This window comes from Salvia hispanica, chromosome 3, assembly GCF_023119035.1.
Source record: "Salvia hispanica cultivar TCC Black 2014 chromosome 3, UniMelb_Shisp_WGS_1.0, whole genome shotgun sequence".
In the NCBI taxonomy this organism is placed as follows: domain Eukaryota; kingdom Viridiplantae; phylum Streptophyta; class Magnoliopsida; order Lamiales; family Lamiaceae; genus Salvia; species Salvia hispanica.
The window spans coordinates 24,729,744-24,745,122 of record NC_062967.1 but is presented as its reverse complement, the minus strand read 5'-3'; the positions used below and the strand labels follow the sequence as shown (position 1 = coordinate 24,745,122).

The 15,379-nt window shown below is 36.9% G+C and overlaps 5 protein-coding genes across 6 annotated transcripts; 2 read left to right on the top strand and 3 right to left on the bottom strand.

Annotated features, from left to right (window-relative positions):
* LOC125209662 (germin-like protein subfamily 1 member 7) lies at positions 1–476 on the top strand (the record flags this gene model as incomplete). The annotated part of the gene is made up of 1 exon (XM_048109249.1): positions 1–476. A coding segment is annotated over one exon (306 nt), but the record flags the coding sequence as incomplete, so codon positions are not given.
* Positions 477–517: 41 nt separating this feature from the next.
* Positions 518–2,703, bottom strand: LOC125216295 (benzyl alcohol O-benzoyltransferase-like). 2 transcript variants are annotated; one of them, XM_048117973.1, is made up of 4 exons: positions 2,601–2,703; positions 2,018–2,518; positions 1,113–1,581; positions 518–1,040 (listed from the first exon to the last, which is right to left on the bottom strand). In XM_048117973.1, the coding sequence occupies exons 2-4, from the start codon at positions 2,459–2,461 to the stop codon at positions 682–684; spliced, it is 1,272 nt and encodes a 423-aa protein (XP_047973930.1). In that variant the 5' UTR covers positions 2,462–2,518; positions 2,601–2,703; the 3' UTR covers positions 518–681. The 2 variants fall into 2 exon arrangements, with proteins under 2 accessions (XP_047973930.1, XP_047973929.1); XM_048117972.1 differs by having other exon boundaries at positions 518–1,581.
* A 1,606-nt stretch (positions 2,704–4,309) lies between these two features.
* On the bottom strand, positions 4,310–6,513 carry LOC125216296 (benzyl alcohol O-benzoyltransferase-like). Its single transcript, XM_048117974.1, has 3 exons — positions 6,470–6,513; positions 5,886–6,412; positions 4,310–5,370 (listed from the first exon to the last, which is right to left on the bottom strand). Exons 2-3 carry the CDS (start codon positions 6,327–6,329, stop codon positions 4,474–4,476), a joined length of 1,341 nt encoding a protein of 446 aa, XP_047973931.1. The 5' UTR covers positions 6,330–6,412; positions 6,470–6,513; the 3' UTR covers positions 4,310–4,473.
* A 421-nt stretch (positions 6,514–6,934) lies between these two features.
* On the top strand, positions 6,935–11,263 carry LOC125214666 (protein MODIFIED TRANSPORT TO THE VACUOLE 1-like). The gene is made up of 5 exons (XM_048115781.1): positions 6,935–7,347; positions 7,836–8,579; positions 8,765–8,920; positions 9,519–10,466; positions 10,889–11,263. The coding sequence occupies exons 1-5, from the start codon at positions 7,141–7,143 to the stop codon at positions 10,928–10,930; spliced, it is 2,097 nt and encodes a 698-aa protein (XP_047971738.1). The 5' UTR covers positions 6,935–7,140; the 3' UTR covers positions 10,931–11,263.
* Positions 11,264–11,294: 31 nt separating this feature from the next.
* LOC125214667 (putative glucose-6-phosphate 1-epimerase) lies at positions 11,295–13,017 on the bottom strand. Its single transcript, XM_048115782.1, has 9 exons — positions 12,840–13,017; positions 12,619–12,729; positions 12,442–12,493; positions 12,228–12,365; positions 12,053–12,151; positions 11,879–11,976; positions 11,689–11,796; positions 11,528–11,609; positions 11,295–11,450 (listed from the first exon to the last, which is right to left on the bottom strand). The coding sequence occupies exons 1-9, from the start codon at positions 12,929–12,931 to the stop codon at positions 11,385–11,387; spliced, it is 846 nt and encodes a 281-aa protein (XP_047971739.1). The 5' UTR covers positions 12,932–13,017; the 3' UTR covers positions 11,295–11,384.
* Positions 13,018–15,379: the final 2,362 nt, after the last annotated feature.

Below are 15,379 nucleotides of genomic sequence, written 5' to 3'. Positions count from 1 at the left end.
GTCGGCTTCGTCACTTCCAACCCGGCCGATCCCAACCAGAAGAACAAGCTCTTCACCAAGTACTTGAACCCCGGGGATGTCTTTGTCTTCCCCCAGGGTCTTATCCACTTCCAGTTCAACGTCGGCAAGACCAATGCTGTAGCATTTGCTGGATTCGGCAGCCAGAATCCAGGCACCATAACCATTGCCAATGCTGTCTTCGGGTCGGATCCTAAGATCAACCCTGATGTGCTGGCCAAGGCTTTCCAGGTTGAGAAGAACATTATCGATTACCTCCAGGCTCAGTTCTGGTCTAACTATAACTAAAACTTAATTATGCTTAAGATACACAAACAGTATATGTCGTTTCTTTTTGTATAATAATAACTGAAACAGTCATAACTGCTTGACTTGGAAAACTGTGTTTCCAAGTTATATATATGTATGATGTTATGGTGCAATCTTTGCCCCACATAATAAATAAAAGTCTTCTTGTATTCTCTGTTTTTCACATAATTTTGCTTCTCATCCTGTACTATGAATAGAAGAATATACACTACTGAATGATGAATCGAGAAGATATACATAACTCATCCCTATATATATAATTACTAACAATTTGGAGTCGAGCTATTCAAAGCACACCCACCTACGAGTAACACTCGTAGGTGTTGCAGTTAGTTCTATACAGAGGATCCACACTTACAGCGCTGAAGCAATTGAGCTTCGACCAAGCAACATCTTCTGAAGCTCATGGATGAGTACATCCATGGCTTTTGGTGGTAAGCATAAGGGGACCATTATCCCATCCTCACCCTTGCTATTCTTAAAGGGCATAAAATAACTAACTGCACGCGGAAATGAATCCACACCCCCTCTTGCCACTCCACCGTATGCGGGCTTTCCCCAACCAACATCCACTTCTTCAAAACCCTTTGCATAGGACACCAAATAAGTTCGCGGCCCAGTGAGATTCGGTCGTCCTCTCAACACCATCAAATCCACAACTGATTTCACATATTCTTCTGTTGCTTCATGTATCGCCTTCTTCACTAGCTCTACTGCATAATGCAATGAGTTTTTCAACAACTTCTCAGCAGTGGTTACTGCTGCAGGGTAAACAATAGCATTACCATAGTACCCTTCTGGGAGAGGTGGGTTCAATCGCTTACGAATATTCACAACACAGAGCAATCTAACATCTTCGTTAGGGTGAGAAAAGGTGGCAATTGTACGGCAGCGCCACATGCAGGCTGTCACAATTTGAAACCTGGAGCAACTGTGGAGGTGCGGAGGTAAGCTCTGGTGAAGGATGGAGATCTCAGTTGGACCGAAGAAAAAATGACGCATCATGCGATCATGTGGGATAATGGTTTGCTTAGTGTCAATCACGATATCATGCTCAGGGTGTCTCAGTGTCACGCGTGGTGGGTAACGAGCACAGAGGATGTGTCTCTCCCAAACCGGTAGAACAGAAGGGCGTTCAGCACCACGAACAAGTTCGCTTACTGCTGTGAAGAATTGGAGAATCCCTCCAGCGTCGCTCATGGTGTGACTGTAGCGCCAGGCTAAGACAAATCCACCACAGAGTAAGCGTGTAACCTGAAAAGGCGGAATGGAAGAAAAAATGAACAATGTAGCACCATTATGATGCATATCTCAGATTCTCAATACCAAATAAACAATTTGGTTTCCCTTCTCCATAAAATGTATTCGAGGACTTGGCATCTATCTGCAACTAGCAAACACTTTTATTGGGGCTAAAAACAGCATGCTGTTCAAATATCATGTTTCACTGAATGAATTTGGAAACTATATTTAAGAGTTCTCTCATATCATATTCCACACATTCCATCTAAGTTCTAAACACACTAAAATTCTCTATTTTGGCTTATTGACTTTTCTTTCAAATCGAAACTTTGTGCATACAAAATGATGAATAGCCTATAATCGATATATGAGAAAGAATTTACTCATCACAATCAAAGATTTATAGTACAATCCTAGAAAAAAACAGAATATAAGCTATAGAAAATACCTGAATAAGCATCAAAGGGCAATCGATGACTCCTGCGGCGCCGGGGACATCGTAGAGCAGCTCGCGCAGGTTCTGGATCGGCGGTAGAAGCGTGCCGAGCTGTTGCAGAGTGGCGTCGGCGTCGGCCTCAACGAACAACACCCCCTCGCTGGTGCACTCCACCACGAGTTTCCTGGTGGCGAATTCCCTAATCCGGCCGGCGAAAGGGTAGTAGAAGACCAGTGCCTTGGCGACAGCGTCGCGGATAACCCTAACCGGATCTCTCCCTTCCATGGAGGGGCTATGCCGGTAAATTAGTACCAGCGGCATCTGAAAACGGAGGCCGTCTTGGTCGTCGATGTCGGAGAGGATTCTCAATTCATGAGGAGTGGGCTTCGCCGGCCGGATTAGCTCGGGGTTTTTCCTGCTTACTTTAAAGGTTGCACCAGCGTTGATTGACGCCATCTTTCACTAATAATTAGATTCCAAAATTGATCAAAATCCAAAAGCTGCAGAAGAAACCTGTTCAATAATCATCAAAATTGAAGTTACTAAATAACACCGAAAATTGAACATTGTGAGGTGAATTGCGAAGGGAACATACAGATTGGCCAGACGTGAACATGTGCAAAAGAGGTGAGCGGCGAGAGTCAAATACGGTCGTTGGAAAGTTGGTTCAGAAACATCCCACTTTTGCACGACTACTACTCCATAGAATCAACATAATTCTATATAAAGTACCAGACAAAAAAGATATGTTTGCACGCGCTGGGATTGGTCCCGGTTGATGGTCAAGAATAAAGGGAGATAAATCTATAAATCGTAAATCAAAAACCACTTCTATAATTCCATTCCATATAAAAAACAAAAATTCACAAAGTCTACAATCCAATAAATATTCAAAAAATTCAAAACTCATTTCCAAGTCCTAGGTTTCCAACACAAATGGAAGAGAGAAGTTTGACTCTAAGTGCAATAATAAAACCAAAAAAGAAGGAATGTATTATATTGCTAACTCATTGATACAGTGTATTAAAAATATTAACACGGTGACATCAAAATGTCAACACATAATATCAACACATTGTATTGAAGTTCAACAAAATTATGTGTTGACATTTTTAATACATTGCTTTGAAAAGTTAGCAAGTTAGCAACTTAAAAAGTTAGCAATCGATCACTTCCCCTAAAAACAATATATAAAAATTTTACTCCTACGATTCTACTTTTTCTCACAATAGTTAGGATTTTTACTTTTTCAATTCTCTTTTTTACTTTTCTAAATCAATATATAAAAATTTAAAAATAAATATAAAAAAAATATCGGTTATTCAGTTCTAACCTCTCGGTTCTTAGTTATAACTGAGAACTGGAATTAGCTTAAACCTACTTATCGAAACCAAACCCTAACTTTATTTTTTCGGTTGAAGGTTAACTGAGAACCGAAAAAATAAGGTTCGATTCTCAGACTGTTTCCCCATGCCTAGTTTGTAGGATGTAATTATAAGAAATGTAGCTTGACTAGCAAAAGTGGACCTCGTATTTCACGAACTTGTCCAATTCACTATTCTTTATATTTCTTAAAACTCGTGTCCATACCCAATGTGACTCCGATTGTTGGATAGAAGGAGTAAAATACTCCCTTCGTCCCTCTGTAGCTGAGTCGTATTCTTTTTTGGGTTGTGCCACTGTAGCTAGCTGAGTTATTTCCTTTTTGGCAAAAAGTACTTTACTTTGTCTTCATCTCTCTACCTTTTTCCTTTTTACTTTATTCTTCTTTTATTTAATTCATTTAATACAATTTTTCTTAGATCCTGCGCCGAAAAGAAATGTCTCTACTATAGAGGGACGGAAGGAGTATAAGACTGAACCTAGAGTTCAACCTCAGTGTATGATTTAACGTTTAACACCCTTTTATGTTTCTGCAAGACCTATGAAGTATTTTGTTAAATTGCAAAATGCAGTCATATAGTCTATGATATTGGTGATTACTTCAACTATAAAGTACTTGCCCTTGGATGTCGCCAACCTTGTGCTCATATTCAGACCAGTGTATTGGGGGTGGCGGTGCCTGGTTATAATCGGATCAATGGTTAACCGTTGGTTTTGAACCTCCAGCTTGTGGTCGGTGCATCTTGATTCTTGCGGTTCAATCATAATTGTGAACCTGATTTATTCGGGCTCGTTACGATTCACTTTCCCATCGAATCAAAAACCTACGGTTCCGGCCATTTTCCAATTGATCAGACATATTCTAAGGGCAAACGTTAGGTCAGACATAAGTTCTCATCCCTATATATGATTAGACGAATATACACTTTTTAAGTATGACTGAATGATGGATCGAGAAGATATACATAACCTATCCCTATATAGTTACAAACAAGTAACAATCTGGAGTCGAGCTATCCCAAGCACACCTACCCACGAGCAACACTCGTAGGCGTTGCAGGTAGTTCTCAACAGAGGAGCCACACTTAGAGCGCTGAAGCAATTGAGCTTCGACCCGGCAGCATCTTCTGAAGCTCATCAACGAGTACATCCATGGCTTTCGGCGGTAAGCATATGGGGACCATTATCCCATCCTCACCATTGCTATTCTTAATGCGCATAAAATAACTAACTGCACGCGGAAATGAATCCACACCAGCTCTTGCCACTCCACCGTATGCGGGCTGCCCCCAACCAACATCCACTTCAAACACTCTCGCAGAGGACACCAAATAAGTTTGCACCCCAGTCAAATTTGGGCGCCCTCTCAACACCATCAAATCCACCACTGATTTAACAAACTCCTCCGTTGCTCCTTGTATCGCCTTCCTAACTAGCTCTACTGCATAATGCAATGGGTTTTTCAATAACATCTCAGCAGTGGCGACTGCTGCAGGGTAAACGATAGCGTTACCATAGTACCCTTGTGGGAGAGGAGGGTTCATTTGCTCACGAATATTCATAACACAAAGCACTCTAAACACTTCGTTAGGGTCAGAAAAGGTGGCAATTGTTCGGCAGCGCCACATGCAGGCTGTCACAATTTGAAACTTGGTGCAACTTTGGAGGTGCGGAGGTAAGCTCTGGCGAAGGGTGGAGATCTCAGTGGGACCGAAGAAGAAATGTCGCACCACGCGATCATGTGCGATAGTGGTTCGCTTTGTGTCAACCACAATATCATGCTCAGGGTGTCTCATTGTCTCGCGTGGTGGGTAACGAGCACATAGTATGTGTCTCTCCCAAACTGGTATAACAGAAGGGCGTTCAGCACCACGGGCTAGTTCGCATACTGCTTTTATGAATTGGTGAATCCCTGCACCGTCGGCCATGGTGTGATTGTAGCGCCAGGCAAAGACGAATCCACCACATAGTAAGCGTGTAACCTGAAAAGGCAGAATGTGTAAAAAAAATAGACAGATATGAACAATGTGGCATTATTCCAATCCTTGCTCTTATTTTATTCTCTCTTATTAATCACCATCCACTTAACATATTATCCTTAAACACTGTGCCAAAAAGAAATGTCTCAATGAATTCATGGACATGATTTAGAATCATTGTATCACAGATTGGCATATGCAACTAGTTGTTCAAATACTCATGTTTCACTCATTGCATTAAAGAGTTCAAATACTTAACTAGGATGAATTTGGGTAACCATATAAGAGTTGTTTCATATCATGAACCACTCATTGACACACAATTATCATATTCAATTATTTAGTTTGGCTTCTTAACTTTGCTTTCAAATTTATGAACTTTTGATGAATAGCCTATACTAGAGTCAATACAAGAGAAAGAATTTTATCATCAACCTCATTCATCACAATCAGTTAACTGTTTGATTGAGAACAACACATCAAAGATGTGATAAGGTAATTGATGTATGTAAAACTACCTGAATAAGCATCAAAGGGCAATCGATGACTCCTGCGGAGCCAGGGACATCGTAGAGCAGCTCGTGGAGGTTTTGGATCGGCGGTAGAAGTGTGCCAAGCTGTTGCAGAGTGGCGTCGGCGTCGGCCTCAATGAACAACACCCCCTCGCCGGTGCACTCTACCACGAGTTTCCTAGTGGCTACTTCCCTAAGCCGGCCGGCAAAGGGGTAGTAGAAGACCAGTGCCTTGGCGACAGCATCGCGAATAACCCTAACAGGATCTCTCCCTTCCATGGAGGGGCTATACCGGTATATTAGCGCCAGCGGCATCTGAAAACGGAGGCCGTCTTGATCGTCGATGTCGGAGAGGATTCTCAATTCATGAGGAGTGGGCTTCGCCGCCCGGATTAGCTCAGGACTTTTCCTACTTACTTTGAAGCTTGCACCACCGTTGATTGACGCCATCTTTCACTAATTAGATTCCAAAATTGATCAAAATCCTAAACCTGCAGAAGAAACTCGATCGACCTGTTCAATGATCATCAAAACTGAAGTTACTAATAACACCGGAAATTGAACATTACTATTGCGAAAAGGAAACATACAGAGTGAGAGTCGCCAGGCGTGGACTTTGGGACAAGTGAGAGATAATGAAGTGATGAAATGAGGCAGAGAGGAGAAGGAAGGTGGTGAGATCAACATAGGACTATTTTATCATTTAATTAAATTATTTGATTAGCCGGTATCGAAAATGGGTAATTATTGATAATTCGAGTCACTTTAACTGTAACAGATTTTAAGAATCGTAATGAAAAATGGGTTGAAAAAGTTAGTGGAATGTGAGTCCTACCTTTATATATTAATTTTATAATAAAATGTGAGTAAGAATGGTTAATGGAATATGGGTACACTACCAAAAATATGATAAAAGTGAAATGAGATAAATTATGTGAGATGACCCGAAATGGAAAACTGGACGAATTATCCGGAAAGGGGGGGATTATTTTTTTACGAGTCCAAAAATATACTGATATATTAGTATTTTTTTATTAGTAATGTTTTGATTCTTCGACTCCACGGTCAATTCACTGTTTCTTCCATCTGGATCAACAAAGGCAATATTTCCGCGATCGGAAGGATTTATACCTCTATTAATTTCTGATCAGTCTACCGATCCAGTAGTAATTCGTTCAACAGTCGATTTGATTGATTGGTAAATCGAGTTGGCGGATCGGCTGATCGGTCGGTTTCATTGGAAAAGTGATTTTGGTGAAGAATGGACCAGGGCAGGAGGGCAGTAGAGTCGTACTGGAGGTCCAAGTTGATCGACGTCGCGACATCCGATGAGGATAAGGTCACTCCGGTTTACAAATTGGAGGAAATATGCGATTTGCTGAGGGCTTCGCACATCTCCATTGTTAAAGAGGTCTCCCAATTCATCCTCAAACGGCTCGATCACAAATCGCCGATTGTTAAACAGAAGGTTATTCAATTATGCTATTCGTTGTTTTTTCGTTGTTTGTTTTTTAGCTGTACGCTTCTGTTGTGGTGATCATTTTGAGCTGCTGTGTGCGTTACATGTTTTTGCTTGTTAAATGGTTGATTTTGAGGTTATTTTTGTGTGCCACCGTAGTTCAATCTTTTACTACATGACTATGGTTATTTGAAGGAGTTTTCTTTTCCCCAAAGTTATCTGATGAGGCTTGAGATGCATAATCGTCTGCACATGTTGCTTTGTTACTGCGTTTAAGTTATTTTGGGAAATGTCTCGAAGCATTTGAATTGCTTGGGTGAGGATACAACCAAAATTTAGTGTTTCTGTAAATAATTATCCTGACTAATGGATGGATTGTCATCACAACTGATAACTACTGTATAAATAAATATTGATGTCAGCTGCCTCTAGTGAGGAACCTCTAGTAGATTTATGTAGTGCCAAAAGAATCTTATATTTTACTGATTTGTTTTCAGGCATTAAGGGTAATAAAATATGCTGTGGGTAAGTCAAGTGCAGAGTTCAAAAGGGAGATGCAAAGGAATTCTGTTTCAGTACGGCAGTTAATCCACTACAGGGGCCAGCCAGATCCTCTGAAGGGTGATGCGTTAAACAAGGCTGTGCGAGAAACCGCACAAGAAACATTATCTACTTTATTTTCATCAGATGATAGCACAGCTGCGCCTACAGAAAGTAGTCTTCGCAGTCGGATACAAGGATTTGGAAACACCAACTATGAAATGCCATCAGATGATAGAAAGTCGTTCATCAGTGAGGTTGTTGACATCGGAAGTGCTACAATTAAACATGGATTTAGTAGTTTTAAACAGTCTCCTTCCATAAGGAAAAGTAATGACACTGGAAGTTACAGAAGCCCAAACCTTGAGCGATCTTTGACCAGAGAAAATGATAGGTATGAAGGGCTTGGGTCTCAGGCCGAATATAACAGCTCCTCTCGGTTTTCAGAAAATGCTGGTACTGTAAGCTGGGATAAAGAGATTTCGACAAGCCATTCAGAAAGTAGTAATGGAGACCCTGCTGTGACTTACAGCCAAAAAACTCGTGAAGAGAAATTGTTGGAGACCATAGTGACATCAACTGGTATGCGCCTACAGCCTACTCGAGATGCACTTCATGTTTTCCTGGTGGAAGCCTCAAAAGTAGATGCCAAATCATTAGCGCATGCCATTGAAATGAAACTGAGGTCTCCTATGTGGCAGGTGTGTTCTTTGTGCCATTAATTGTGGTTCATATTATAGCAATAATCTGATGATCATCAATTTTGTATATGCTTCCCATATTTCTCTGTGATAGTTATAAGAAACTCTCTAATGAAACACTCTTCTAATATAATCATGTCTAATAATATTCTCACTTGGTTTCCATAAAATGCCCATTTATGCAGGTCCGCATGAAAGCCATATGTGTCCTTGAGGCAGTATTGAGGAAGAAGAATGAGTTGCATTTTTCAGTTATTGCTTCATACTTTGGCAACGATAAAGATTCTGTGGTGCAATGCTCTGAATCTCCCCAAGCATCTTTGAGGGAGAAAGCAACTAAGGTGAGATAGATGCTAGTCCCATTTAGGTGTCCTCTGGTTCTATTGTTCGTCTTCATGAAACTTAAGTGAATGGAGTTTCAGTGAGAGAAGTGACCGGAGATTTCTCTTGCACCCTTTTTATTGAATTTTCTTTGAATTTTTTATTTTACGAAATATCAGTGTGGTTTTAAACATTGCATGACTATCACATAGAACTATAAAGTGAAGTTGCAAGGATACAAGGTTCATATTATAATCTTACTTTTCCTAGAATTTTCCACCCATGTGCATGTATCTAGCCACTGGATCAAGTATGCAACTGTTGAAATGCCCTCAGGTTAATGTAACACTAACCTGCATATAAGAATTAGGGTTAATTACCGCTAAAATCATGAATTTCGGTCAAAATCTGGAATGTCATATGAACTTTAAAGTTTGATAGACAATACAGGAACTTTTAATTTTTCTTATTTTAGCGGCAATTACCGAATTACTCTATTACTATTAATTTATTACCTAAAAGAATTGCATACTGCATGTTACAGCAGACTTAGTAATCTTGGCTTCTTTTCATTTCAGAATAAGAAATGGCAGACTTAGTAATTTGTGGTTGCCTCAGGTATTGAGTCTTCTGGGTGGTGAACAAAATGGCAGTGGAACCAACCAATTCAAGCAACCGAGTAAGATTCCCCAGCCTTCAATTATACCAGATATGATAAACACTGGTGACCCAGGTGATCTTCTTGGCATGGAAGATCCAGAAAAAGCAGCGAGTGAGCCAACAATAACAAATGCACCACCATCTGTTGCTCCGCTGATCAATGACTTACTTGGCGACAATTCCTACAGTTCTGAGAGCACCGACAAGCTGAACGTTGATGATGACCCATTTGCAGATGTTTCCTTCCACATAAGTCAAGATAAGGACCGGTTTGCTAATTTATTTTCTGGGGTGGCTCTTGATATGTCAGGGGCCTCTGAGGCCACTGTCGCAGCTCATAAAAATGTATCTGAACCATTCAACCTTTTGAATTCTAGTTCTGAGGTCTTCATGGAGCAAGGAACTTCTAGTGAATATGCTACCAACTTGATGGACGATATGCTCGCGAATGGAAATAATCCCTCTGTAAAGAAAAATGCAAATAAAGACGAGGATGTGTTCCATGGTTTAGTATCGAGTACACCTAATAAAAGTCCTAATGTTGCTTTAAATAGTGAATTTCCTCTGCGAGCTGGTGATATGAATGTAAATCCCATATTCCCCCCGGGTGCTCAGGCATATAATATCCCTTCTGGTTTTGGGGTCAATCCTGCATTTGCTTCTCAGCCAATGAATTATAGTGCCATGGGGAATCACTTTGCTCAACAACAGTTTTTAGCTGCAATGTCCAACTTCCACCAACTAGGAAATCTACAATCCAGTACTACTATCAATTCTCCTGGACCTGTAGGAGTGGATGCAGCACCCTTTCCAGATATTTTTAATCCTGGCATGGCTACCCAACCTCCGACTTCATTGATGAATGGATCAAAAAAAGAGGATACAAAAGCATTTGATTTTATCTCGGTAAGTTGTTATTGTTGCTATCTTTCTATTTATTAATATTGTTACACTACTTTCCGCTAGGATACTTCAGCACTTGACAACTCCTTCAGTTTGTCTTATCATTACATTTTGATCTTCTGGAAATATGTTTTTTTGTGGTGACAGGATGAAGATTATTCTTTTCGTTCCAGCAGTCTAGTACAGATAGTTAGTTTTAAGTGTATGATACAAATTAATACATTGAAACTTTAAAAAGAAATTGTAACTCACTTGGTCTTAGATCTAGGATTCGTCCTTATAATCATAGGACTTTCCTTTACTTTTTTTTTTCTAACTAACTGAACTCTTGTTCAAGCAGTGATAACTTATGCTCATGGATTTATATTTTGCACGACGTTGATAGTTCATGTGGAAGTATTTTGTAACTTGTGTTGGTTTTGCAGGATCATATGGCCTTGGTTCGTGAAACCAAACGCATGACTTGATTCATTTGATGTGTAAGGATTTCTTGTTCTGGGTGAAGAAGCCGACTCGGAAGATGCTGCCTAAATCTTGAATTGAAAAAAGTATATGAACGTTGAGTAAGTGTTGTATCGGCATGACTATAATTCCTCGGGGATTTCAAGCGGAAGGCAGACCAATGTTGTGTGAATGAATGTTTCTGACGTCTGCATTTGTTTTGATCCTAAGAAAGGTATGGAAATCGTGCAGTCATTTAAAGGCTGCTGATTGTTGTTGTCTAATTTTATTTTGATTTTATTACTTTTATTTGTAATACCCCAATTGAGCTGATTGTCTGATAGACTTTTGTTGTAATATTTCTATTTATTTCTTCTCAATTTTGGAGAATATAATAAACTTAAATAGATTTCAATCTTAAACATAACATGATTTCCTCTATTTATTACTGAATGAGGCATTTGAATCGACCAGAGCATTTCAGGCCTTGGTCAAATGTTGCACACCAGTCCATGATTGGTTAGGTTGTAGCTCGATTTCTCCAATCTAAGTAATATACATTCACCACAGAAATAAGATAGTGAAAGTAGAAAACAAAAATAAATAAATAATTGAAAACATACCTTGGCATTTTCAACACACACGAAATCTTTGTAACATGATTCCATCGTCACATAAGGATTCCACAGAACAGCATCAGACCAACTAAAAAAGACAACACCAATCCATCAAAAAGTGGTCAATTTAAGACTAAATAAACCAACAAATTCAAACATTGTCATACTTGGTATTCCTAATTGTAATGGAATCACCCAAGCCATTATCCAGGTGAACTTCATCAGGAGCATCAAGGTAGATGCAGTCTACAAATCCCAGAAATGTGACAACATCCCTAGATTGATAAAATAACATCAAGGTTTTAAATCAAATACTACAAATGAGCCCGTCGATGTCCGAATACATATGATACACACCTTTCCTCCTTACCCTCCACTGGATTTCTTGGATCAGGTTCTTTGTTCAATGTCTTGCAACCTTTTAAACATTTAACAGAGGCCTCTTCTGCAGAAGCCTGTATTACTCTGATTAGATATATGCAAATATCAACATAATTATTAATATTTCGGTTAGTTTTGAAAATTACTTACTTTAAAGTATGTATGCAAGGCAGTAGTAAATGAAAATGGGGTGTGATCAGTATTTGTGATTGTAATCTGTGTTGAGAGAGTGTCTTTGTGTAGAGTCACCTAACAAATTCAGCAGAAAAAATGATGAGGATATTATACTAACAAAGTGACAAAGACAACAAGTTAGCTAATGTACCTTGTATAGAGCATGAAAACCATAATCCCACATACTACGGCTGTACGGACTGTCTTTAAGCTCCAGAGTTACACATGGATTCATTTGCATATTTTCAACACAAACGATCGACCACTCCATGTTCCTTGCGAATCCATGCTGTCAATAACATTATTATTATTATTATTGAAGAACTACAATATATCAATAAATTTAGTATAGCTAGTGTTTTTGCCTGCTGCAATGGGCCAGGACCAAACTGAGGGAAACAGTGTGGTATTCCTCCACTGTATCAGAGAGAACAGCAATGAAGTGTAAGCAAATGTGAAGTAGCTGATGTTCTTGAAGTAAACTTTACAAAAAATATTGAATCAGCTGAATACCAAGCCATGTGATTGATATAAATACATACCTAATGGGCTTCTCACCGTTAAATATGGCATCGGGACGAAGAAAAAGAAGTTCTTTGCCATCGACTTTCCAGGATGTAACACACCCTCCATGTAGATATACCTCTGCATCACTGCTAAATAATACTAGTGCCTCAGTTTACATACGGAGTATAATATAATTATGGTATTTTTACATTACTATAACAAGTAATATATGGTGCAAAAGTTGAGAGTATCGTACCTTCCATGGATACAAGTTAAAATGATCTTGGGTAGATTTCCCAAACCATTAGCCACTTTCACATTATCAAGATTTAGCCTTGATGACTCCATTATTAAAAATCTACGACATACATCAAGATATATAAGGATATTTCAGAAAAATTGTGTAAATAATCTATGCACACTTATTAAAAATGTACCAGTAATTAAAAATAAGTAGAATATAAATGAGCAATATATATGTGTGACCTTATATATAGTGCGTGGATGCGTAGATTGTAAGCCGCGCCATATAATGAAAGTGGTACTACATAATATCCTTATTCTAAAGTTGAATATTCACTACATTTTTCGCTTCTGTTTTTTTGATGGATACTTTTAGATAGGGTCGTCATTTTGAGTGTTTGTCTTGCTACAAATTTGAAAATGCTATACAACATGTTATCAAAATCATGTAAAAGCGCAAATGAAAAGTAGTACTCCTACATCATATAGTTTTGGGCCAACCTATTGATTAGCTACTAAAATTCCAAATCCAAATGTAAAACTAGCTAGTAGTTTATCTGGACCTCTTTTCTCTAGTAACCGGGAACATATTCAAAAAATGAGAAAATTGGTATACAAAAATGTCTTGAATGGTTGATCTGTAAATTGCTTCACAAAGGAACAAATAGAGCTATATGCATAACTATAACATAATAGAGTGATGTTAAATGGCCACATTATGGCCAGCCATAATATTAAAAAAACTATTAAAATTCTGTGTACTTAATGCTAAATTGGTGAAATTTATGCATCTAGAGAGTTGCAATTTATTAAAGACTAATATACCCTCAAATATTAAATACTTATGTAGTAGTAGAATATATTGTATTTGTATCTTCAAATATACTCCTGATATTTCAATTCTATTATTAGTGATTATTTATGTTTAGCTTCACTTATTTAATTTAAACTAATTTAAAGTACAGCACGGAGTATAACTTATCCTATTATTCAAACAAGTCGTGAATAAAATACATGTAAATACTATAACAATCTATTTATATAAAACTAATTCAATTTTAGTTATACTACAGAGTAATTTACTTACTGTTTAATTATAGTGCAATAATTTAATTTTAATGAAAACACATACTATTATATAATATTAATATTTTGTCAATATAATTCAGATTTAACTATTTACTAAATTTTATAACTAATTTTATTTATAAAATATATTTAACCTTGGTGTTATATCACAACCTACTCACTAATAAGGAAATGTAATGCCACATATTCACAACTTATTTTGAAATTATATAGAAAATTGTTAAATTGAATTTTGATATTTCAATAGCTTGTAAAACAATGAATTTATATCGACTTTTAAAGTAATAAACTAAACGGAAAAAATGAAAAAAAAAATGCATAGATGGACTAAATTAGAATGGTATTAATGAATAAATCTCATGTAAAATATGTAGCATAGTAACTTAATTTGTCCCTCTTTATTTCTGAGTATGCTATACCATAACATCTTATGGTGTACATAAAATTAATAATTAAATCTAAATCTATTAGAATCCTCCATCTCACAATACTTTATCAATAATTTATATAAAATTAAATAAAAAAAATTTACTTTATTAATATATAAATATCATTTATTAAACAAAAACTACACAACTTGAAAAATAAAATCCATAAAGGAATCTCCAACTATTCACACTAAGCTCAAACTGATTTTTGAGTATATGTCACACAAAAAGTGATTTTATTCCAACCATATACACCATTTTTGGGTATATGTCTCATAAAATTTTTGTAGTAGCTTCATATTAGATGTTGTTCCGTAGAAAAACACAAAAATGAGTTTGAGTTTGCAATACGCTTGAAGAAAATTTTTTACATAAAAAATGATTTTTTAGTGTATTTGGAGATGATCTAAGTTATAAATTTGCAAGTTCAAAAATAAGATATAAGAACATATTTTAAAATATTCTGAATATAAATAAATTGCAGTATGAAATAATTATGATTTCATATGAGACATTATATTTATAAATATTATTAAGTGTGAACACAATAAACTTCTACGACAAAATTGCAAGGAATTAAGTCTTATTGTTATAAACAAATTCTCAATTTAAGTATTGGAGTACTATATAATACAAATTCTCTTTTTTCAATTTACTATTCTTAGTTGACTTATGCTACAATCAGTTTAAAGTTATATTAACTGAATAATCCCAAATGATAATTACGAAAAATGATTTTATAATTTTAATCAATTTTAACTACACTAGTACGATTTAATTCTAATAACATAATCTATCGTAATTAAACACATGCATTAATAATGAAAATTTATGCAGCAACAATTATTTAATCTTCTCAGAATTGGATAAATTCTTTAAATTAATAACTAAAATTTTAGTTTTAACTAATTTTTTATTTAAAATACATATAATCATAATATTCAAGTAAGTTTTAAAATAGTGGTATTAATAAAAATATTATTTTAATATTTTCGAAAAAGAGTATTTCACTTAAAAATATAATGTCATATTTTGA

What these genes read in the sequence shown, in the direction of transcription:
- LOC125216295 (XM_048117972.1), bottom strand. Translation starts at nt 2,461, where the DNA reads ATGGCGTCAATCAACGCTGGTGCAACCTTTAAAGTAAGCAGGAAAAAC. An exon ending in GCCCTTTGATGCTTATTCAG is followed by an intron (nt 1,582 to 2,017) that starts GTATTTTCTATA and finishes CCGCCTTTTCAG; the next exon opens with GTTACACGCTTACTCTGTGG.
- LOC125216296 (XM_048117974.1), bottom strand. Translation starts at nt 6,329, where the DNA reads ATGGCGTCAATCAACGGTGGTGCAAGCTTCAAAGTAAGTAGGAAAAGT. An exon ending in GCCCTTTGATGCTTATTCAG is followed by an intron (nt 5,371 to 5,885) that starts GTAGTTTTACAT and finishes CTGCCTTTTCAG; the next exon opens with GTTACACGCTTACTATGTGG.
- LOC125214666 (XM_048115781.1), top strand. Translation starts at nt 7,141, where the DNA reads ATGGACCAGGGCAGGAGGGCAGTAGAGTCGTACTGGAGGTCCAAGTTG. An exon ending in CGCCGATTGTTAAACAGAAG is followed by an intron (nt 7,348 to 7,835) that starts GTTATTCAATTA and finishes ATTTGTTTTCAG; the next exon opens with GCATTAAGGGTAATAAAATA. An exon ending in TGAGGGAGAAAGCAACTAAG is followed by an intron (nt 8,921 to 9,518) that starts GTGAGATAGATG and finishes TGGTTGCCTCAG; the next exon opens with GTATTGAGTCTTCTGGGTGG.
- LOC125214667 (XM_048115782.1), bottom strand. Translation starts at nt 12,931, where the DNA reads ATGGAGTCATCAAGGCTAAATCTTGATAATGTGAAAGTGGCTAATGGT. An exon ending in TTAACTTGTATCCATGGAAG is followed by an intron (nt 12,730 to 12,839) that starts GTACGATACTCT and finishes ATTATTTAGCAG; the next exon opens with TGATGCAGAGGTATATCTAC. An exon ending in CCTTGCATACATACTTTAAA is followed by an intron (nt 11,977 to 12,052) that starts GTAAGTAATTTT and finishes AGAGTAATACAG; the next exon opens with GCTTCTGCAGAAGAGGCCTC.